This window comes from Gastrolobium bilobum, unplaced genomic scaffold, assembly GCF_033153095.1.
Source record: "Gastrolobium bilobum isolate Gb01-03AN ecotype WA unplaced genomic scaffold, APGP_CSIRO_Gbil_v1 utg3900, whole genome shotgun sequence".
NCBI classification, from domain to species: domain Eukaryota; kingdom Viridiplantae; phylum Streptophyta; class Magnoliopsida; order Fabales; family Fabaceae; genus Gastrolobium; species Gastrolobium bilobum.
The window spans coordinates 203,989-228,970 of record NW_026897100.1 but is presented as its reverse complement, the minus strand read 5'-3'; the positions used below and the strand labels follow the sequence as shown (position 1 = coordinate 228,970).

The 24,982-nt window shown below is 34.5% G+C and overlaps 2 protein-coding genes across 9 annotated transcripts; both read left to right on the top strand.

Moving 5' to 3' along the window:
- The first annotated feature begins 2,592 nt into the window (after positions 1–2,592).
- Positions 2,593–8,962, top strand: LOC133304159 (polypyrimidine tract-binding protein homolog 2-like). Of its 7 annotated transcripts, XM_061504137.1 has the most exons (12): positions 2,599–2,722; positions 3,239–3,332; positions 3,757–3,962; positions 4,058–4,267; positions 5,378–5,440; positions 5,525–5,598; positions 5,984–6,079; positions 6,306–6,363; positions 6,559–6,663; positions 6,771–6,852; positions 7,721–7,833; positions 8,401–8,962. In XM_061504137.1, the coding sequence occupies exons 2-12, from the start codon at positions 3,314–3,316 to the stop codon at positions 8,704–8,706; spliced, it is 1,332 nt and encodes a 443-aa protein (XP_061360121.1). In that variant the 5' UTR covers positions 2,599–2,722; positions 3,239–3,313; the 3' UTR covers positions 8,707–8,962. The 7 variants fall into 7 exon arrangements, with proteins under 7 accessions (XP_061360122.1, XP_061360121.1, XP_061360123.1 ...); XM_061504138.1 differs by lacking the exon at positions 3,239–3,332 and having other exon boundaries at positions 2,593–2,722; positions 3,719–3,962; XM_061504139.1 differs by lacking the exon at positions 2,599–2,722 and having other exon boundaries at positions 3,237–3,332; positions 3,719–3,962.
- On the top strand, positions 8,722–22,289 carry LOC133304158 (ATP-dependent zinc metalloprotease FTSH 11, chloroplastic/mitochondrial). Of its 2 annotated transcripts, XM_061504136.1 has the most exons (18): positions 8,722–8,847; positions 10,326–10,647; positions 10,947–11,100; positions 13,169–13,261; positions 13,401–13,486; positions 13,625–13,748; positions 14,236–14,355; positions 14,707–14,757; positions 15,111–15,172; positions 16,424–16,481; positions 16,606–16,731; positions 16,807–16,887; positions 18,687–18,816; positions 18,924–19,072; positions 19,873–20,154; positions 20,466–20,555; positions 20,693–20,746; positions 21,665–22,289. In XM_061504136.1, the coding sequence occupies exons 1-18, from the start codon at positions 8,802–8,804 to the stop codon at positions 21,818–21,820; spliced, it is 2,184 nt and encodes a 727-aa protein (XP_061360120.1). In that variant the 5' UTR covers positions 8,722–8,801; the 3' UTR covers positions 21,821–22,289. The 2 variants fall into 2 exon arrangements, with proteins under 2 accessions (XP_061360120.1, XP_061360119.1); XM_061504135.1 differs by lacking the exon at positions 8,722–8,847 and having other exon boundaries at positions 9,819–10,647.
- Positions 22,290–24,982: the final 2,693 nt, after the last annotated feature.

Here is a 24,982-nt window from a genome sequence, read left to right as displayed (position 1 = left end):
TAAGTAGTTAGGGTTAGAGGGAATTTAATCAAATGATTATGCGTTGAACAATTCGTATGTTAATTTTCTTTTATATCATGAATGAAATTATCTATTTTTAATGCTTTATATAGGCTTGAATCTTATATATTGATCTTAGGTGAATGCATGACAATATGAATGTTGGTGTGTGATCCTTATCTGATAATTTCATCGTACGCTTTATGATTCTAGGGATAGATATAGAGTTTGCGTAATCTTTAAGATTCTTGAACTTAATGCTCACGTTCTTGGGGAATAACCGGAGAACTAGGGTTCTTCCAATATCGTGAAGGTTTAGGGTAACAAGGGATTGATCCCTAATTACATGCGAAAGAATTGATTCAATTGATACTAAGGACGATTAACATTAAGGAGGAATTCAACCATAATAAAGAGATTAAAGGAAATCGAACCCCTAGCTGCGTTCTTTTAAATTAGTAAATTCAATCTTTAATTTCTTGCCTTTAATTCTTGCAATTAATTAGTTTCGTCTTTTAAATTTCAAATTCAATTTCCGTTCCAAATACAATTTCGATTGTCCAACTAAATTTGCAATAGTGAACTAGTGCTTGAGTATAATCCTCGTGAGAACGATATCTTATTCAATCATTATATTACTTGTACGATCGGTGCAGTTGCCGTGAGTAACCCAACACATATCGAGGGATTCATTATCACAAAACCAAATACACACACCAAATTTTGTCTGTTATACCACATGCACACCAAAATTGTACATACCATACCAAATCCAATACTATATTTCACCAATGACTTTCAAATACATGCCATGTGCTAATTCCTTATGTAAGCCTACATCACTTGCACCCATCCCAGTCTACTTCCAAATACACACAAAAACAATGATAATGACCAACATGATAACTCCTAATACCCCAACACATTTTCGAACACATAATATCATTCTCCACCCTAACAAACTTCCTCATCTTCATGAATCATGACCAACTCATTCACTTTGCCTTCTTCCAACTCAGGAAACATCAAGTTATTATCAACATTATCCATCATCCAGCCACAATATGGCTTTATAACTTGCAAAACGGGCAATTAGTAGCATTCCAAAAAGGTGAAAATTGAAGTAAAATTACAAACTATCAAAACAATGGTGCCATATTATGAATATTTCTGTGTGTTTCTTCTTCCTCTACTGGGGTAATTATATACATAAATGAGGACTCTAGATCCATTACAAATTAACTGTCAATCAGCTATGAATAAGGAAATGAAATAACCTGTTACTATTTCTATTTAATACAAAACTCCTATGAATATGTAATTATGTAATCAATGATTAAAATTCCAACAAGTGTACAACTTAGCAAATATTATCTCATTTCAACACAAACCACACTTAATACATCATAATCAAATTCATCACCTTATAATATGGGCATGTGAAAAATAGTCTGTTTGGATCCATTCATGACAGATTTTGAAGCGTGGACTATGACATTCCTCCCACACCCACATTTAGGACCAGCACCCTCACTATGATGCTTTGATCCCATACCTTAAGTCACCCAATGGTTGCTTTTGTTCGCGCTTCAACACAGGCGAAATTCCCTCTTCAACATCACTCATCACTCTCAAACCCAAACATGTTCAAATTGTGATCTTCTAGTTTGATAGTAATGATGAAGAATTTCAGTGTTTGGGAACGAAGGTAACGATGAAAAAGATGAAGAATTAGTCGGGGTATACATAAACCAGTCCAATCCAATCCAAATAGCATATGCATTATTTTATTTATGAAGTTACTATACCCTCTATACTTATATATATGTATAATTTTGTTGTGCATTGCTTCTCATATACTATTACCATACACACAAATAGTGTATGTTGGTATTTATGGGTATTGAATTGATTTGAGAATATTTGATTTAAGCAAACTCAAATTTTGATATGCACTATTTTGCAGTCTTTTGCTTATTATAGAGTTACTTTACAAGCTCCAACGTGTTAAAATATATGCAAAAGAATTTTAGGTTGCTGCTTCATATTCGTTCCTTTTATTGATACTGTAAGTATGTATTGTCTTTGCCCTGTTACTTATATTCTTTTTGTGTTGAAGGATTTATTGATGTAAAATATGTAGAATTGAATTAATAAGTTGAGAAATCTGGAACAGAAAAAAAAAAAAAAGCAGAATATGAAAATTAGCTACATGTATTGGAGATTTTTTTTTTTGTTTTGGTGGAATGCATTGTGGAATTTTGAACAGACATATATTTTTTGTTTCACTGATAATTTATAATTTGGAGTTATGATTTTTGTATTGATAAATGTGACTACCAGTAATATCTATGATATAACTTATGAGAAAGATGGAACGAGTTATTTTATTTATTATTTTTTTTTCTATCACTTTAAAAGATCATTAGATTATAATTTTAATTAATATTTATCTTTCTCTTTTCTTTGAATTTTGATCTAATGATTTTTAGAGTGATAGATAAAAATAAATAAATAAAATGACAGATAGAATAACCTAAAAAAAATATAACGTCTCTTGAAAGGAAAACAAATATTATTATTATTGTTACGATTGAACTTCATCGTACACCATCGGGTTATCTTTATCTTCTGCTGCCGAGGGACGAAACAGCGACTGATTGGGAACCCTAATTTTGAGAACATCTCTAAAATCAGAGCTCTATCACCTCCAAATTATCAGGTAATTTATATCATTCCCTAATTTTGCCCTAATTGTTTTCTTCCTTCTTCTTTTCCCCTTTGTTTCGATCCTAATTCGACCATTTCTTTTCCTTTCCCAATTTTTTTTTTTAAAACTCTCATGCTGAATGGATCTTCGTAAGAGCATGCACATTTGCACAAATCATAACCTAAATTTTGTAGAACAAGATGTGTTCATTGTTCATGTGGCTCTCCGTGCGTGTGTATTTGGCAAGATTTCTTTTAGCTGTTTATAAACTTGGGTTGAGGTGAAACTTTCAAGTTGGGGATTGACAGGATTGTTTGGTTCGTTCAATCTTATGATGACATTAGCATGTGCTAGTTGTGGAGCTTGTTCTAACCTTGGATTTCCCAATCCGAACTGATCGTTGGGAAGTGAAATTGTTTTTTAGCGTGTTAATGAAATACTTGGATATTGTGCTTTCTCTCGTGATCAAATTTCACTTGTTAGCCTCTGGTTTTGTTGCTTTTCTATTTGTATGTTTACCCTTGCCAGGATTCCTCATAGTATTGTGACTGCTGGTTGCTGTGTAAGGTGTTAAATGCTAATGGAGAAATCTTAAGGAGTAAAATGACATATAGGAACAGAGGTGAAAACATTTCATTGCATTTATCTAATTGCTGCAAGTTTATCCTTAAATTATTATACTTTTGCTGTTGTGACTCCATGGGTTCCAAATTAGTCTAAATATTGGGGGTTGTGGAGGGTTGGATATTCTCCACCACAGGAACCAATTTGTTTGAAAAAATTCGTAGTAGGGAGACTAACTTTGACATACACACGCACTCATTTTTGTTCTTGACACTATATTGATGGGATGCTGGTGGAACATAAGGTTTGGACCTTTATAAAGCATGCTAACTAAATTATGAGGAACTGAACGTCTTCTATTGAAATTTTTTTTAGATAGAGACAATTATGCAGTATACATATGCTTCTATGATGGAATACCTGATTATGAAATGGATATTGTAGTCCAAGGGACTGCATATTTTTGTGGTTCCATTCAACAGGTTTAGTGTTATTGTCTGAAATGGCATCAGTGTCTAGTCAGCCACAGTTCCGTTACACCCAGACACCCTCAAAAGTGCTTCACTTGAGAAACTTGCCATGGGAGTGCACAGAGGAGGAACTGATTGAACTTGGGAAGCCATTTGGTAAAGTTGTGAACACAAAGTGCAATGTTGGAGCAAATCGAAATCAAGCTTTTATTGAATTTGTAAGTGGAATATGTTCTCTTTCTTCCTCTATTTTGTTTTTCCTTTTATAGGAAGCTACTGCTAGTAGTTATAAATCATATGTTGTAACCTGCAGGCAGACTTAAATCAAGCCATTGCAATGATATCATATCATGCCTCATCATCGGAGCCTGCTCAAGTACGGGGGAAAGCTGTGTATCTACAATATTCCAATAGGCAAGAAATAGTGAATAATAAAACTGCTGCAGATGTTGCTGGAAATGTACTTTTGGTAACAATTGAGGGTGCAGATGCACGCCTTGTCAGCATTGATGTTATGCACTTGGTAAGAAGCAATTGCATGTATGTCTTAGCTATATGCTAAAATTGTCATCATGTGGATGCTGGTCATTTAGTTTTGTGATTAGGTTTTGCTTTGTCAGGCTGTGGAAAAATTGTTGACATATATGTAAATGAATCAGCAGGCCCATGTCAAGGCAATATCTTCGATGGCAGCTTAGTGCTTTGGGAGAAAGAGCACATGTGTGTTTGTCTCCTTTCTCCTTTCCTTAACACTGCCTCTTTCTTCCCTATTCTTCCCCTCAACTCCTACCATTGTTGTAGACTTGTAGTTTAGGATGTTGCCATTCTTTTTTCATTTGTGCATCTGTGCTTCATATCTGAGGTGGCATTTTGCTTGTACTATGTCTACATTTAGTTTTGGACTCTCTGCTTTAAAGTTATTTAATTTGTGTATCCATTATTGTTTGTTTGTGTTTTAAACCTTTTGAGCTTTATTTGAAGTAAGTTAATTTCCCTTCTAAACTTGCCAATTGAATGCTGAGTTGTTATGTGACTTACAGTTGATGAGCAATCTATTTGAATTGAAGTGGCAAAATGAATAATACCACTACCTTCAAAATGTCAAATATAAGTATTGTTTTAGTTATATATTTTAAGCAGTTATTTATTTCCGAAAACCATGATCTAAATTGAATCACTCAGATAAATTATCCTCTACCACTTACCTCCCACCCCCATTTTCTGCACTTAACACTATAGCTTTGAAAACAATTGTTGTGATGGTTTCTTGATGCACCATTAACCCTCAGCATTTGCTTACAATGGTTTAATTCATCCGACACCAAAATATGCCTCAAAAGTAGTATTCTATTTGCATTTCAAGAAATATATAGATTTGCTTAAACATGAATTCTGATATTTATGTCTAATCATGGCTTTGTTTGTTAGTCCTTTTTTGTGTCCACAAAATGGTATTTGTTAGTTCATGTAGATGGGAATTGTTTTGCTTATATTTTTAAAATCTAGGTATGTTAACTTTCCCAGTTTTCTACAATGTACCTTAGATAGCACCTGATATTGTCCATTTCCTGGTTGATTAGTAAGATTCATCTTATTAAATATTGTTCTGAAAGTTAATTATTCACTGATGCAGGTTTTTTCAGCCTTTGGATTTGTGCACAAGATTACTACATTTGAGAAGACAGCAGGATTCCAGGTTTAATGATTGGTCACTCTTATCTATTATGGTTTTTTATTTTTATCCCATGAGCACAAACTTATTCTATATACAACTGTTTAGGCCCTGGTGCAATTCTCAGATGCAGAAACTGCCACTTCTGCAAAGGATGCTTTGGATGGAAGAAGCATACCCAGGTGACAGTTGTATTACTTTTTTGACATGGTATTTATTTCAACTGTGGTGGACACATAGCTGTTGATATGGTGCATGTCCTCAGACGGGTCAACTGTTAGACTTCACACTTTGGCTTTTGTTTATTTATTATGGAGTTTATATACTTTGTTTTTGCACTTGTTGTAATTGTGTAAATCATTAAATGTGAGAAAGATATAGTTTCCTGCATCATTTCAACTGGACCAATCATGAGTAGAAAATGTGCTAAGTTTGAGTTTGACTGCAAATTAGTAGTTGTACATTCATTAGCTCTGCTGATGAAGTTATATACCTTATGCATTATTATTGCTCAGTTGTTGTTCGTTTACGATAATTGATCTTTAATTTTGCCCCCCTTGGTATCAGGTACCTGCTCCCTGAGCATGTGGGACAATGCACCCTTAGGATCACATATTCTGGGCATTCAGACTTAAGTGTCAAGTTTCAAAGCCACAGAAGCAGGTATTACTGATTTCTTTGGTATCTTAGGCATACAGGAAACCAAGTTTTTGCAGAACCATTATTGTTTTTGATCTGTGTTCTTTCATTCCCCTGGTGGTTTTTAATTTATTGTTTGTCATGGGTATTGATTCTACATCTCACCCTGCATATAATTTTTTAGCCCCTTTATTTCTATGGTAATAATCTTTTTTTTTTTTAACTATTGTCGCTTTTTCTCTTGCTTCAGAGACTACACTAATCCTTACCTTCCTATTGCTCAATCAGCCATGGAGGGAAGTGGACAGGTAATGCTTTGATAGTTATTATTTCTCTGTTTTCTCTTTTGATTCATTTCAATGTGTAAATGAAGCTTTCCCAATTGCTTATTTTAACTTGATGTGCACTTCATGCAAGGTGTGCATACTACCACGGGGTTGCCATGCATGTTGACTTCCTTACTAAGGAATTTGTTTTTATAAATTTATTTACAATTTTTACAGTCCATGATGGGCTTGGATGGGAAGAGACTGGAGGCCGAAAGCAATGTCCTTCTGGCATCTATTGAGAACATGCAGTATGCAGTAACCTTGGATGTCTTACACATGGTACTGTAAGCTACCGTAGGCAGTTGCAAATTTTTGGCATTATTGATTAACAGTACTGTTTAGTTGATAAGATACTATTACTACCTTTTGTCTGCGTTCTGTGACAGGTTTTCTCTGCTTTTGGACCTGTCCAAAAGATTGCTATGTTTGATAAGAATGGTGGTTTGCAGGCTCTGATTCAATATCCAGGTTAGGTTAGGTTCTTTGAATAGCTTTACCCATCTCTGTTTAGATATATTATGTATGTACCATTGATTATTAGGGTTGTGCAAATTGGTGTGCTTATCAATATTCTCTCTGTTGCCTAGGTTTAAAAATTAAATTTGGGGTAAGTGTTCAAATGTGCTTCTCTGTTGCCTGGTTCTGTGAAAATCCGGTATTATGATTTACAAATTAATGGGGAAAAGGGAAAGTGTTACTGTGTGCCTTTGTGTATATATACTTTGCTGAATTCCCTTGTTTGCAGTTTTTTCCTTGGAGTTTCTGCCCCATATGATCTAAAATCTAATGTTACTTAAAAGTTAAAACTGTAAGTGGTTCCTCACTGAGATGATTCATTTTGGATTGAGATGTGTAAGAAAGATGCTACTCGAAGTACCTTCTTTTTCTTCTCACAATTTTCCTTTTAGATTAATAATTTTCCTAAGATTCACTGATTCTCCTAAGGATTATGGGTTTGTTACTTGCTGGGATTTCCCCAGAACTGTGTGCACCTGTCTGGCAGGTTTGATATTAAAACCAGGGTGGTGCTATAAATTTCATGTTAGGTAGGCCAAACACAATTAAATAATAAATTTTTAAAAGTTTTAGAATAATTTAAAGGGATGTCTTGAGCCTTGGGGGCTGTGGTCCCCACCAGCCTCCCACAGTTTCTGTCATTGAAACAAAAGTGGACCACATCCCCCCACGGGCTCTGTCATTGAAACAAAAGCTATCTATGCATTTACGAGTCTGCATGGTGATTTTGTCCTTATTGTTAAATAGAAACATTTTTCTTGTTTCATTTGATAATTAATGTTATGATATGTTTGAGATCTTGACATACAATGGATTACAGATATTCAAACTGCCGTTGTGGCCAAGGAAGCCTTGGAAGGACACTGCATATATGATGGAGGTTATTGCAAGCTCCACATCTCATTTTCTCGTCATACTGATCTTAGTATAAAGGTAACCAGCCTACAATGTCTGAAGCACTAGGTTTCATGTTATTTTACTAATACTTGGAAGAGTCTAGTGTAATAAAAAAAAAAAATAGAAATGAAATGATTATAGTGAATAGGAGATACAGTCTTGTCACTCTTGTGCGACTATGATAAAACAATGGTCCATCTGCTATATAAGCGAACATAGCCAGCTCTGTTTGTGGGATGCACAGTTTACTGAACACGAAACTTGAGACTCTTGTTTTGGACCTTAAGATATCGGGGTTGATGGAGGTGTTTCAATATAGGCTGAAACTTTCCAGGTTTCCCTTACTATCAAATGTTGTTGAATTTCTTGACTGCATTGACGTAAGGTTCCCTTCTCAAATTATTTCAACTTTGCTGTTCAGTGCTGGGTTTTCCTTTTTGTGTTTTCGGGGATGGTGGTGGCCCCTTCAGTTAGAATTGAATATAATCAAATCATTTTTCAAGCTTTCAGCAATTAAGAATCCATTTGTGGGTATTCACTTTTAAAATTTACTTCTATGATGTGTATGGGGGTTTAAATGTTTCAGTATTTGTGTGATTACAGGTCAATAATGATAGGAGTAGAGACTATACTATTCCTAATGCACCTGTAGTGAACACTCAGCCTTCAATTTTAGGGCAACATCCAGTTCCCATGACGGGTGCTCCTGCTCAACAATACAATGGACCTCAGTACGCTCCAATTACTGAGCAGACTATGATGCCTCATTCTCAGGCTGGATGGGGAACAGTTCCACCAATAGTACCTCAGTCTATGCCACAGATGCATAATAATCCTTACATGCCACCTGGTACAATGCCACAACAAACGGCCCCAGGAATGATGCAGTTTCCTAGTCGCATTCAATAGCATGCATCTCCCATGTCTCAAATAGACCAACAATTGGCTAGCAGAGTCAGCGCATCTGCAGAAGTGAGGATCACAATTTAATTCGGGTTTCCTATATGGGGAAACTGGCCTACATTTGCTGGCTTGATTCTGAATCTCATAGTATGTTTCTCCCTTGGTTGATTTTTAGATTTTGAATTTATGTAAGCAAGTGGTCAAGAACTTTTTCTTGGTTGGCAACTTTGAAACAACTACTCAATCTATTTTTCTTTTATTTTGATCTTTGTTCATGATTTCTAATGGCTTATTTTGGCACATGTTGCTCTTAAATTAATGATAAAAGTCAATGAAATAAACATTGTCAAATGTCAAAGGAATTTTACGGTAACTTTTATCCTTTGAGAATTTTAGACTCTCAGGTTCTAACTTTAGCGAATAGATCATTCCATTCAAGAAAGCAAAGATAAGGGATCAATTTCGGGAGGATTTCAAAAGAACTTCCTTCGACAAGGGTTTCTTTTGGTGATTTTTTCTTTTATCAATATCATAGCGTATACTTTTGAGCGATTGCAATTTTTTAAGCTTTGATTCATTTGTATTGCCAAAGTTATACAAATACTTTGAAACTATAAGGCCACTGGATAGTTAAGATCTTGCCCAACAACTGTCATGGATTGGAGACCATTTATTGAAACTATGTCATTTTGGAGGTTTGCATGGTGTTGGAAGCTTGACTTCAATCTAAATTTGTTTTTTTATAAAGAAAAGTAAGTCATTTGTGAAAATTGTTTTTAATACACCCATTGAAGACACAACAACCTCTGTTTGCTATTATGGTATCCTCACGAGTAGTGTACTTCGGCACAGGGTGTATTGTATTACATCACGTTATAGCCTCCAAAAATAATTGTTTCTCGTTAATTCCTTCATTTAATGTCTTACCTTTGTGGTCTCTATTGGGACACCTTTTGAGGTCCAAACTTTGTCCATTTCCTTATATGTGACACACCCTTTAGCTCTAAACCTGCAACGTCAATTAAATTAAAATAAAAATAAAAAAAATAAAAATAAAAAATCAACATTTTCAACAAGTGCCCCAGCTATCACTCAAAGTATGAATGAAATAGTGAAAAAAATCTGAAGCCGGCGCCAATTTCAGTCGTGGATAAGGTTCTACTTCTACGTCTTGTTCTTTCTCAAATGCTCTCTTTCTCTCTCTTAACTATTTCATACCCTCCTCTCTTTTCTTCCCACACAGAGAGAAGAGAAGAAGAAGAAGAAAGACAATAATTAAGGGATAAACATAAACCCTAACATAACAATGGCCACACTTCAAGCTTCCCTTCTTTCCAAACCTTCTCTTCCATTTCCATTCCCATTCCTCTCTCCAAACCACTCCACATTCTCCCTTCATCACATCTCTTTCAATCCAAGCTTCCACCATTCCACGCGACTCCGCCCGCGCGTCCCCTCCACCTCGCTCTGCACATTTCGCCCCGACAGCGTAAGTTCTCCGCCCGAACCGAACCCTGATCGTTCCGAACCGAAATCCGGTTCGGCATATGAGGAACCGGAAACCGGCACCGTTGACGGAGATGAAAGTTTAAATTTGACAGAAGAAAGTGCAATTGCGGTTTCAGATTTGAACGAATCGAAGCTCGAAGCGGAAAGGTCCGTGACTGTGGCGTGGAGTGGTGTTGATTTGGAGAGCAAAGGGAAGAGTGTGAATTTGGCTGGGAAGGAAGAGGAGGTTGTTGATGGTAGGTTACCGATCGTGGTGTTCTTTGTGGGACTGTGGGTGAGGGCGAGAGAAGGTGTGAAGAGGGCTTTCTCGGAATTCATTGATTGGTGGCCGTTTTGGAGGCAGGAGAAGCGTTTGGCGCGATTGATTGCAGAGGCCGACGCCAATCCTCAGGACGCTTCCAAACAGAGTGCTCTGTTTGTTGAGCTCAATAAGCACAGGTATGCCTGGCATTCAACGTGGAAACGATTTGGAAATTTGGAAATGTTGTTGAGCTTAATTCGTTAGGTTTAAGATTCAAATTGATGTCCAAATAATGAAGTGGGATAGAAGAAAATTTAAATGTTGTGTTTGGGAGAATGAATTTGAGTTTTATTGAAGAATGTAGAGAAAAAAAAAAATTTGACATTAGGGAAAATGCAGCGAGGTATACAATATTACTTCTTAGTTCTTTGACCCGGAAGTTTTGTGTTAAAGTTCGCCAGCATTTTTTTTTTTAATTTTTATTATTTTTTTCTAGTCCCGAGTCTGTCATCAAGCGATTTGAACAAAGAGACCGAGCTATAGACAGTAGAGGGGTTGCAGAATATCTTCGAGCTCTTGTGATCACTAATGCCATTGCTGAATATCTTCCAGATGAGGAATCTGGAAGACCTTCTGCCCTTCCTACCCTGGTAATTATTTTGAATAATTTGAATTCTTGTTCTTTTTGTTTTTCAATTTTCAGTTTGTATTACCATATTCTTAATACCTCATTTTTCATAAATGGAGGTGGAAGAGTGCACTAGGACCGAGTTTGACACAACTTTTTTTTTTAAGCTAAAAGCCACTTTTAAGTTAAAGTTAAAAAAATAAAGCTAAAAGTTGTTTGATAATTGTATAAAGTTGTTCTTAGAGTTTTGAAGGGAGAGAGATGAAATGATTTACTATTAGGGTAAATTATTACTATTTAGGGTAAATGATAACTTTATACATAAAACTTCAGAATAAGGGTAAAATTGGAAAATAAATGAGAACTTCAAAAAGCTTCTCTTGGGAGCTTTTAGCTTTTTCTTTTTTTCTTCATTATTAAAAAAAGTTCTTTTGTGATAAGAGCTTTTGTAAAATTATGTTTGGTTGAGCTTCTTCCTATAAGAGAAGCTAAAAATTAGAGTTCCCAAACAGATATTAGACATCTTGTTTGGTATCTGTTTGTTGATATTAGTCTGTCTAACATAAATTTTGTTTGTTTTATTTCCCACAAGTATGCTTGAAGAGGTTTGGACTTTTGTTGTAGTAGATAAATTCCATCTGTGACTGTTTTAATTGAACTGCTCAACCGATGTGTTTCATATCCTGATGTACTGCATTATTTGTTTGAAAGGATGTCTTATTCTTATCAAGTTGTAAGTTTTATGCAGCACTGTTCATCTAATTTTTAACTTTTGCATAGATTCCTATGCTAGAAAATTTATTTTTTTTGCTGATCAATGTTGTATTTTCCAGATTTGTTGATCATTATGATCCTAGTCTTATGATGCAAACTTGACATGATTGGTTATGTAAATTTGGACTATTTCTTTCTTCTTCTTTTTTCCACCTTGGTTTTGGATGATCTTATCTGAGCATATCCTGGATCTAGTGCCTCAATGCATACTTTTTGCATATGATATAGTCCTAATGGGAGTGTCAAGTGAAGGAATCAATGGTGAACTAGAGTTGGAGAAAAGCTTTGGAAGCACATGGTTTCCCATTAGGTGTAAGTAAAATGGAGTATATGGAATATAAGTTTAACACGTGCTCTAGCATTAGCTTAGAGATAAAAATTGGAGATCATATCATTCCACAAGTTGCAAGGTTTAAGTATTTTGATCTATTTGTTAGAGATGTGATAAAAGTATAAATATCATTCACATGCTTTAACCTAATAGCTTAATCTTTTGGAATAGTTGGTTCGTAATATGGTATTAGAGCCTATTCTTGAGTCGATTCTCTTTCTTCTCTCTCTTTCAACATGGTATCGGAGCCTTTATAATCAAGTGGTCTAGTTTGATTCTTGCCACTTATATTCTTTTAAAACAAAAAAATGTTGAAATTAAGCACAAGGTGAGTGGGCCTGTGTATTGTCTATATTTCAAGTTCAAAGTGCTCTTGCGTGAGGGAGAGCATTGGATATATTATTTAAGTATTAAAACCATTTATGTGCTTTTACCTAGTTGGTAGGATTCATGTTAGGTGGATGAAATGCAGGAATGCGTCAAGTGTTATTTGTGATTGAAATGTGCTTCTCAAGTTTTAAAGGGAAATTTTACTGCACAGACATAGGGCCTGTGATGCTGTATACTGTATAGTAGTTAATATTAGGCGGTAAAGAACCAACAAGAGCATAAAGTTAGTGTGCAGAGATGAGTATGTTGCAGCATATGAGTGAACATACAAGACAAGATAGGATCAGGAATGAATGCATTAGAGAACAATTAGGGGGTAATACTCTTTTTTATACGTATATACAAACTTTTAGTCAGTATTTCTCCCATATACATTTCTTGATCGGAATTATTTGATTTGCCCTCTTCTGTTGAAAATCCATCATAGAATTTATAATGGAGCCTAAAATATGATTCTTGTCATCCTATTCTTGCAATTTTTCCATTTGTTAACTTGAACTTTCTTTTGATGATAATTACTGCCTCATTTGACATTCTTAGTTCATAATTTACTTGTTTTATACCCTAGGCAACTTATGGTAAACATATTTTTCAGTTGCAAGAGTTGAAGCAGCGTGCATCAGGTAACTCAGATGATACATTTCTTAGCCCTGGAATTTCTGAGAAGCAGCCATTACATGTGGTTATGGTAAAAATTATTGCCAAAGACTTTCTCTATGCTTTATTTTTTAATGGTTAGCATTTTTAAATATATAGAAACTTTTCTTTTCTAAACCGGATTTTTTTTGTTTGTTCTTGGTATCTTATGAAGCTGTTTCCTCCTGCAGGTTGATCCAAAAGTATCAAACAAATCACGTTTTGCTCAGGAGCTTATCTCAACTATTTTGTTTACTGTAGCTGTGGGTTTGGTCTGGTGTGAGCCTTTAGTTTCCTTCTCTCTCTCTCTCTCACACACACACTCTCTCTCTCTCTCTCTCTCTCTCTCTCTCTTGTGCATAGCATTCACTCTTTGATTGTTGTGTACTTGCTTTGCTACTGTATATCCTGTCAGGTTTATGGGTGCTGCTGCACTTCAAAAATACATAGGAAGCTTGGGCGGGATTGGAACTTCAGGTGTTGGATCAAGTTCTTCCTATGCCCCAAAGGAGCTAAATAAGGAAGTGATGCCAGAAAAGGTTAACTTGTTAATCTGTTCTAACTGACTTAAACTGATTTCTATTACAATATGGAAAATGGATAATTCTTAATTTCTTTAAAATCAGATGATTGAATAGCTTAGAAATGGATAAGCTTCAAATTTGGGCTGTCAGTGTGCATTTTGGATGAGAAGATTTTAAGTGCAATAGGTTTATGAACAATGGCATGATATATAATATATGCGTAATCCTTTCTTTATCCAAATAAAATCGTCCTGGTTAATCATGCCATTACTTGCTATTTTGTGGACCAGTCAATTAGAAAGTTGGAAATTTTGGAAAATTTCACCACACCCATTAGTTCTGAAAGTATATCTAATACTATCAAGTGGGTCATTTAGAGTTTCTTTATTTTTTTTGTATGGGAGGTCTTGCATGTAGAATATATCAGCAAATTAGAAATTCTGCCATACCTCCTTTTCCCATCTTTTTTACATTTAAGGTCTCTCTTTCTCTCTTGTTGCAGAATGTAAAAACATTTAAGGATGTGAAAGGTTGTGACGATGCAAAGCAAGAACTTGAGGAAGTAGTAGAGTACCTAAAAAATCCATCTAAGTTTACACGCCTTGGAGGAAAGTTACCAAAGGTCTGAAGAGGTTATTTTGTCTTTTTTTTTTTATCCTGACAGCTTTTGTTCATATTTCTACTCTACATGCATAGGCTTCTTTTTTCCTAGTACGAAGACCTAATGTTCCATCACTTTTTATGAGAACTTAACATATTTAATCCATCTCCTTCTGCAAATTTTGTTGTTCATGGTAACAAACATGTTAGGTTATGGTCATCATAATGTTATATATAAGTATTCTCTTTATTTGTTTTCGTTGTATGCATGCTGATGAACTAGCTTGGCGTATTATAAGATACCGTGTTTCTCAATGTGCATTGGTTGTTACATTTTGTTCATAAAATGAGGCTAAGGCATTTCTCTTTTCAGGGGATTCTTTTGACAGGAGCACCTGGAACAGGAAAAACTCTGCTGGCCAAGGTCAGTTATTTTCCGTTTCGTCAGACATTTTTGTACAACATTTGCAAATTTATTGTCATAACTCTTGTTCAATTAAAACTTATTGGTCTTCTTCAATGTGCTTTTGTCATTCATTGTCATTCTTGATGTGCCACGCTGCCATTGTTATATGCTATTAGGAAGTTCATAGTACATAAATCTAGAGTTCTAGACTCTGGTTCTTGTCTCTCACTTTGATATTTTTTATGCACTTTGCATAATTCTTCTGTGCTGTAAATACAATCCTACTTTGTTGTCATCAAAATTTGAGTTAATCTATTCAAATTCGTAATTATTATGATCTGATAGTGTGTGCTTTATCTTGGACCTTGAAGGCTATTGCTGGAGAAGCTGGTGTTCCATTTTTCTATCGGGCAGGGTCTGAATTTGAGGAGATGTAAGTGTTTGGCTTTCTATATTTTTAATAGCTTAAATTTTGAGCATTACCACACGTTATATATAGGTTTGAGATCTAAAACAGGATATTGCATGCTATTATGCTAGAATATAATGAGGGTACATTATATGTTATCTTGAAAATTATGCATAAAGAATGCTGTTATATTGCAACTTTGTTAACAACAGTACAGTTGTCAATTGTAATACATACAATATGTTTCCAATGCTTTTCTGTTATTGATTACTAGATCTCATTTATTATTGCTTTCTAATGGGAACATACCCTTATCAACCATATGCCATAATGATATTGTTAACTCAGTAAGTGTCAGTCTTTTGTTAACAAGAAGCACTGCCTTTCTCTGGTCCCCTTTTCTTGGGGGGAGGGGGAGTATAGAACCATTTTGTAGAACTGGATGTATTATTTGTTGGTTAGATTCCTAAATTGAATTTGAGCTTCTTGACATATTGAACTCATGTTTGTTGTTAAGACATATGGAAAGATTTTTTTTTTATTTTTCTTTTGTTGTAGACTATATGAAAATAATTTAGTATCTCTGTCAAGGGCCCTCGATTTCCAGCTGACTGTGATGGAATTGGCTTTTTATGATCTCTATTGGAAGGGAATAAATCCAAATAATTGGAACAGGCAAAATATATAGTACAGAATGATGGGTTAATAACTGTAAATAACCAATTCAACCCAAAAGCTTAAGCTGGTGGGTGAGGGCTTTTTAATGGTTTTATATATCTCAACACGCCCCCTCACACGAGAGCCCATCGTGCTTGAAGGGTGAACAATGCACAGGTCCACCTACCTGTGCTAAGAAATTCCTCAAGAGAAAGTGGGGGGCGGTGAGGATCGAACTCGGGACACGAAACTCTGATACCATGTAAATAACCAATTCAACCCAAAAGCTTAAGCTGGTGGGTGAGGGCTTTTTAATGGTTTTATATATCTCAACAATAACATTCTAGAATTTCTTTATCTGTGAGATGTGTGTGACACTCTCTACCTTGGTAAATTAGATGCTCAAATGTTCTCATGTGATCTCTTAACAAAATGCTAAATTTAATCTTTGTTTGTTCAGGCAGTTGTGAGTTCATGGATGGATCTTTTGTGCTTGTACTTATATATATATATATATATATATATATATATATTGTAGCCATTTGTTATCACATTAAGGGATGTTGTTATATGTTGGTTGTTAGGGATGATAATTTTCATGTTGCTATTCATTCTCAGGTTTGTTGGAGTTGGTGCTCGACGTGTAAGATCCTTATTTCAAGCAGCCAAAAAGAAGGTTTGTTGCTTTTTGAAAATGGTCTCTGAAAACTGTCCATATTTGAGTTTACCCTGTACAACATGGTTCCTTTATTTGTTTCTGACTGTGGAACAATCATTTTTTGCCTCTATCTTTTTTGTAGGCTCCTTGTATCATCTTCATTGATGAAATTGATGCCGTTGGATCAACAAGGAAGCAGTGGGAGGGCCATACCAAGAAGACATTGCATCAACTACTTGTTGAAATGGATGGGTTTGAGCAGAATGAGGTATCTTTGAACAATTTGGAGTGCAATTAGTTCCTTTCTGCTTTTCCAAATTTATATATCTTTTTTATTTTGTAGGGAATAATCTTAATGGCTGCAACGAACTTGCCTGATATTCTTGATCCAGCTTTAACGAGGCCTGGTAGATTTGATCGGCATGTAAGTTCTTATATTCCTTTTTCATTTCCAGCAGAAGAAATTATTAAGAGAAAGGAGAGAAGTAGAAAAACGGATGATAATAAGCCCTCCTAGGATAAGAAAAAACAAACTAAACAAGAGACAAAGGAAAATAAAAAAGTATAGCTCAAAAATGTTTTCCATTTTCTCTGTCTATCCATTGAGGAAACCCTTTGAAAGAACCATGAGCTCTAACCCACGTGAAATCCAAAAAGACAACACATAGGGAAGAAGAATTGTCTGATAAAGCCTCTGGCATTTTGCTCATGCTACAAACCTGCAAGATGAGGATACTCCCAAAGGATCTTACACTCCTAACCAAAACCTCTAAAACATAATGAACAAAAATTGTCTGTGGAGCCTTGATAAATCCAATGTTCTTTGGTTATATAAAATGTTTGCTTTTATTTGGTGCCAGAATTTTCAAGGACAATATTATGATGTTGTTTATAGTATGTGATATAGTGATCTTCTTAATCTCTTTACGGTGTGTTGTAATTATAGGGTTTGCATAGGGAAGGAGGAAGAAAGAGAAAGGAGGCTCTCAATAATAATCTATTAGATTAATATGGTGTGATACAAAATACTAACATAGTGGTCCTATTTATACTAATAATTGGGTCAGGTACTACTTGTGTGTTATTAGTAATAAAGCCCATGCTCACTAATATAATAAGAATACTAACCCTAATAAGTTAAAAAGGAAACAAGTCAGGAAATATAATGAAATTGGTTTGTAGTAGCAGCACTTGTACATGAAATGATTTAATTGTTAGTATAAACGAAGAGTATTAGGTTAAGGTATTGCGCAACATTCCACTATCAACCATATTTCAATTTACTACTTTTACCATCTTTCTTTCTTTTCCTTCTTCCCTAACCCTAAACCAATAATTCTCAACATAAACAAATTAGGAAATATAATGAAATCAAGAGAAACTTCTAAGATTGCTTCCTCAATTAGATGACAATATATTCTAAGGTTTTATAAAATATTAAAATTTTCTAAGATACAATAAAGATATAGTTATTATAAAATATTTTGTAGATATTCTAAATTGGTGCTCAGTTCATAGCTATTTTAGAGGGGTTTCTCTATTAGTCGTACAAAGGGACTGGCTAGCTTTGCTTACATGACATGCTTTTTCCTGTTGTGGTTTTTTTGAGCTTCCTTTTGGAGTATACTTCACTTGATTGTGAGCTAACTGGCTAGCTTTGCTTACATGACATGCTTTTTCCCGTTCTGGGTTTTTGATCTTCCTTTTGGAGTATACTTCACTTGATTGTGAGCTATTTCTAGATTTCATTTCGAATAAATTTTTGTGAGGCTCTTCAAGCGGTCAATTGACAAGATGACAAAATTAAGGCTCAAGGATCCTATGATCAGGTCTACATAGTAGGATATTATCTGCTCTGCTTTTGTGTGGCTTTCATTCTTTGCTCTAATAATTTATTCATTTTATCCAAAAATTAAAATTAAAATGTCTGCGAAGCAACCTTGCAATAAAGAATATCAAACTGTTGTCCTGAATGCAAAAGTTAGTTTGCTATTTATAATTTGGGAATTGCTATAGTACCCTTATGGGTGTTGTACCCAAGATGCGTTGTCAAGTATTAGTGATTGTTAATTTCACAATAAGTATTTAAAAATCTATTAAATATAAGTAACAACCAATGAAATACTTGAAAACTTACCTTGGGTACTAAACCCTCGGAAAAAAGTGGGTACTGGAGTAATGCCCATATAATGTAAAAGAAGACTAACAAATTCCCAATTCCAGATTGTTGTACCAAATCCAGATGTACGAGGTCGGCAAGAAATATTGGAACTCTACTTGCAAGATAAACCTATAGCTGATGATGTAGATATTAAAGCAATAGCTCGTGGTACCCCAGGATATAATGGTGCAGGTAAATTATTATTATATGTTTGACATTACTTATTTTTCATTAATGCAAATCTTATACTTCTTCAAGTTTCTGATTGATGTTCATTATTATATTTTCCCTTAAACTAGATCTTGCAAATCTCGTAAATGTTGCTGCCATTAAAGCTGCGGTTGAAGGTGCAGAGAAAATAACGGCTTCACAGTTGGAGTTTGCAAAAGACAGAATAATGATGGGTACAGAGCGGAAAACAATGTTTATATCAGAAGAGTCAAAGAAGGTAAGTTAGTATGCCAGGAAATTTGGTTTAGTACTTAAACTTATGGACTGCGGCCTTTGTTATTGACATAAACCATAGGTTTAACCATGTAAGTCACCTCATTTTAAACCTTATTTTCTTCTCTAAAATTTTACATGAAATGCAAATATGCAAGAGTAAGGCTGTATATAATCGACTCTTTTCTCTACCCTTGGGAGTTGGAGAGCCTTGTGCACCGGAATCTTTCCTTTTATAATCAGTGTATGCTGGTATTTTTAAATGTTTTCTCTATCCCAGTTTGCAATATTAAGTAAATTTTGTAAACTAATAACCTTTTGTTTATGGTTAATAAAAAATAATTTTGATGTATGGCCATTCATGAATGGGGAACCTTGACATCATGGTTGGTGTTATAGCCATGTGACCGGAAGATCATAGGTTCGATTCATGTAATCAGCCTCTTACAAATGTAGGGCTGCATAATATTAGGAATGGATCCTCTCATATCTCATTTAACATGACCAAATCATGTGGGACAATCTTAGCTGTTCTTAGACAAATCAATGGTAATAATAAGAGAGAAAGCGTTAGCATAGAGAGTGAGGAAAGAATAATGATTGATTTGTCCATGAATGGTTGAGATTGTCTCACATGACTTGTTTATATTAAAGAGACATGAGAGGATCCATTACCGCCTGCCGTAGACCCAAACAATGGGTCTGCCCCTTCTCTTCCTTGGATGCACAAGAGCTTTATAGCACCAGAATGCCCTTTTATGTATGCCCACTGGTATGTGTTAATATTGCTTACGAAAATTTCAGCTTACTGCTTATCATGAGAGCGGCCATGCAATTGTTGCCCTTAACACTGAGGCTGCACATCCAATTCACAAGGCAACAATCATGCCACGTGGATCTGCTTTAGGAATGGTTACTCAGCTTCCCTCAAGTGATGAGACATCAATAAGCAAGAAGCAATTGTTAGCTCGCCTTGATGTTTGTATGGGAGGAAGAGTTGCAGAAGAACTTATCTTTGGTCGGGATTATGTCACAACTGGAGCAAGTAGTGATCTTCACACGGCTACTGAGCTTGCCCATTACATGGTAATTTTCTCCTACCCCGTTTAGTGTCAAGTGCAGTCTTGGCATCTGTTGGACAAGAAGTCATTTTTATTTATAGCTTTTATCTTGTCTACATAGTATTCGAAACTCTGTGATTGTATATTCCTTTCAGTGCTGGTCAGTTGTTGCATGGAATATTCGCAGGTAGTAACAAAGTAATTACAACTTTCCTCTCACTAAAATTAGTAATTAGAAGTTTCTGCTGAAATTCTTGACGTATGTTTTCATTTCAAAATGAGCTTAAAATCCATTGCTTAAATCTGTTTTTTCTTTTTTTTCCCTCTCTGCGCAAGGTATCAAATTGTGGGATGAGTGATGAAATCGGGCCAGTTCATATAAAGGAGCGACCAAGCTCTGAAATGCAGTCACGTATTGATGCAGAGGCAAGTGTTGTGAATATATATCCTTTATAACATTTTGATGATGAAAAATCATGGGTTATTTGATTTCCTCTTCCAAAAAATGTTATTTTATCAAAAATAAAAGTCGTGATTCGACTTGAATTTTAACTGTTCTGTAGGTTGTGAGACTCCTTAGAGAAGCATATGATCGTGTGAAAGCCCTACTGAAGAAGGTTTGTCAAATTAAATTATTGTCTATATAACTCTTTTTCTTTAAAAGAAGAAACCTTTCTCTTTTCCCTTTTGGGGTGAGTGGATTCATTTAAATAAATAAATAAAAATTTCATTAAGATGAAGATAAGAAATTTCAAAATGTTTGGAAGATAAGGAATCCTCCGCCAAAAGGGCAAAACACAAAACTAAAAAAGAAAACATCAATAGAGCAAAGCTGCCAACCCCTCATCATATCTGTTCGAGTCTGTAGGTGGATTGTAATTCACTCTTCAAGCTTCCATGTAATTAAGGTCTGAAATTGCACCTGTAACATTTGATCATTAAATATGGTTTACATCTCTTTGAAAATTCTTTATGCCCGACATGGTGCCAAATATTATTTCGAGATTAGTGTGACATTAGCTTAGAATGCTCGAACATTAGTATACATCCCATGTATAACATCTATTAGAAGGTAGACAAGCTTATTTCCATCTATGATTTTCCCAAAAATTGAGAAGTGTAGTGATTAGTAGTTGAGAAGTCTTATACCTCCATATATTAATGAATAAGATTAACAAAATTATTTAGCTCACTACTAAGTCTGACTCTTAATATTTGTCTTTAGTGATTCAAGCAACTAGTGGACCAGAACACATTTTGTTCTTGCTGTGAAGGTGTTTTTGGTTTTTAAATCAAAATGACTGAACGATTGTCAAATGGATCTTAATGATTCTAACCCTGGAAAAAAGGATTTGAATGGTCCATTTATAGAATAAGCTTCAGGGCTTATTTTAGGCTGAGGATATTTGAAGCTTTGGAAAATTAGAACCGAAAGCTTTTTGGGTGCATGACATAACATTGATTAATAAAAATTGGCAACCTTGAATTATATAATGTATGGGACTCAACCGGAGTAACTTTTGACATTTCTTCAGCATGAGAAGGCATTACATGCACTGGCAAATGCGTTATTAGAGTATGAGACACTTAGTGCAGAAGAAATCCGGCGAATACTTCTTCCATATCGGGGAGGGAGACTGCCAGAGCAACAGGAACAAGAAGTAGCAGAAGAGGAGCTTGTGCTGGTGTAATATTTCTCTCCACTTCCTGTTTATTACTGTACTAATTATAGGGGAAGCTCTGTACAGTATACCTAGAAACCCTACAGGTATTTTTCTTAATCTAGTCTCTGCTGTTTCCCTGCTTTGTGCATGCTATTCTTGTCATAAGATGCTTATAGGAAGTAAGTTATACACCTTTGGATATCTCTGAAGGTCAGCTAGTCCTGCTTACAATGAAAAAGGTCAGCTATTAGAGTTTGATCGCCCTTGCTGAGGGCAATATTTTTTGGAGAGACTATGTAATTTGTAGAAAGACGTGTATTGGACATTTTGAGAATTGTGCTTAGTAACCTAAGCACTCTTCATTTTTTTAAAGAATTTGTTGTTAAACTGAGACCGAAGTGTCTGTTGGGTGTCGGCAAGGTTAGGTTGCTTCTGTAATTTATTTATTTTTTCACTAATAATTACGATGTCATTTGTTACCTATATTCAAGGATTTGTACAGAAAATGATAAGAACAAAAATGTCTCGTGATGATTGCAACTTTGCATAAGCTGTCCAGCATATACTCGTGAATTTACTTAAGCCGAAAATAATAGTTCATAGTGTTTGGTCAGAATCTTCATAGTTGAGAGGAAGTTCAAGTAACTTGAAACTTGAAAGGGTTAGAAAATGGTTTGTGCAAGGGTGAAAAATCAGCTGTGCTCAACTATCACTTCTCATAATATTACAACACAAATAATTTAATAATATGCACATATTTATTTAAGAAAACAAGCACCCTTGATAAGAACTTAATTAATAATTTTCTATTAATAAAAAGACCCTCTAGCATCCTTATGTATTACAATTCAATAATGGGAAATTTCTGATAAAAGAAATTGATAATAATTATCAAATTAGATATTTATGTCAACTCTATCAAAACGTTAAGATGATACATTTTTATTTGTAGAAAACACGATTATCTTATTTTGAGTACTCCTAAAAGTTTTTGTTTTTATAGATAATTTACGTGATAGCTGTAAACAACAATCTAACTTTAATGTATCTGTTTAGTACGAACAACAAACTCTACGATGATGTAATATTAAGTGATTGTCTTCATATTCATATATAACCATTGTCGTCTGACAAAAAACTCGTAACGTAACTTTTTTTTTATTTTTTTTGGTAGTTACTCATAATATAACTTTAATTGATGCAATATTAAGTGATTATCTTCATGCTCATTAGAACATGTAACCATTATCGTCTGACAATGTTTTCATATTATATGAATTTCACTCAATTGTGAACTATATTAAAATGGAAATCAAAAGATGTATAACTAAGAATTCAGCGCCAAATAGGAGTTTTGCATTCTGGGAGTATTTATCTAAATTTGATTAGTAATTACATATTCGCTATTTAGAACGTGACACTTTGATAATACAATTTTGAAACATTATCAAAGCGGTACAATATCAAATGATGGTAGTTCAGTTGGCGCATAAAAACTGAGCAGGTAGGAGTGGGATTATATATTCGATTCTCTTTAGTGCTATCTTTGGACTAAATCCGTTTCGAACTCTGAATTAGTCTATAGAAAATCTATAAAATTATAAGGGGAGAGTCTCTCCAAAAAAAAAAAATGGTGCAATAAATCCCGAATGGGGTAAGGGCGAGACCAGTCCCGCATGGGTGAGACAAAACTTGTTGGAACGTGTGAAATGCTGACAAGCTTAGGAGTTATATTTAAATAATTTAGCTAAAGACATTTTGTCACTGGCTAATATTTGTTCGAATTACAACCCTTAAACTTGTCAGCTCAACATGCGGCATAATCTAACAGGTCTTGCACTCTTCCATATTGCACTGGTCTCATACCACCTCATATGCAACTCTACTTTGGTAATATGTTTCAAATTGTAAAGTTTCTCAAAACTCATCAATTTATGGTTAAAATTTATGCAAAAGTTTTTGTATTTCTTTCATACCTGCGATGCGATTTGAACTTGGGTGTTGAAAGTTATAACCAAAAGCACGGTCACCACTAGAGTCTAATACATAGATTTATTAATGCATATACTTAACGATATAGTTATATTATTTGAATTTATCTAATAAATATAGTATAGTTCAAAAAAGGTTTAATCACTGGTTGAATTAATGATCTAGTATCTCGACCAAATTAGTGATCGAGTCGAATTTAATAATATTACACAAAATATAAGAAAATGAAACATTTAAAAAGTCAAGTAGAATCTCCTAATTAAAAGCATGACTGTGTCGTTGCTATTATTTGAAGCCTACTAATTTGTAAATAGTTGTTCTTTGGTTCTTATTAGTATATGTATGAATTTGAATGTAAACACACATGTTTATTTTGCAGCTTATCCATATACATATTTGCTCATTTGTTATGAGGGTGATATAGTAATTATATGCATTTTTCAAGCACATTTAGTTGAGTAGTGCCACTTAAATGGAAAAATAATTTTGACAAAATTTTACTAAAGTTTAAAAGTTATTGTTAAGACAAAGCATATTTAGATCACCAACCCTTCAAAGAATTAATACCAATACTAATTCATCTTGGCTCTTATTCTATCCAATTAATTCTGCCTATCTATCATTTTTTTTATTTGGATTATTTTGTATAAAATCAAATACATTTATATTTGTATATAGTTGTTACATGTAGATATTAACTCATAATTTAATTGCATAAATTAAAATAACAAAAAAATACTCGCCCATCAACAGGCCAGTACTAATAAAGAAAGAAAAATATCTCTCTAAAACAACTTGGTAAAATCAGTGCGATAGACAACGAAAATGTGCAGGTTTAAACCCCAAAAATGATTCTACCTCCTTTTCCTTTCCTCTTCTGCGGGACCTCGTGCGGCCCCCAGTAACTCTGTGACTTCCCGAAGCTCACCAAAGTGACAAATCATGTACGTAGCACCGATATGATACGACACGTCAATCCTTTACAACAACAAAAAAATAAATTTTGACATATTGGGACACGTTTTGATATTAAATAATATTTTTAATTTATATAACGTATACTTTATTTAATATAAAATAATTTAACAAAAAAAATAAAACTAAATGAATAATACCCATCAACACGTTATAAAGGTAGAAGCTTTAATAAAAAAACAGGAACTGGAATGATAGAGAGATAATATCAGAGAGAGAGAG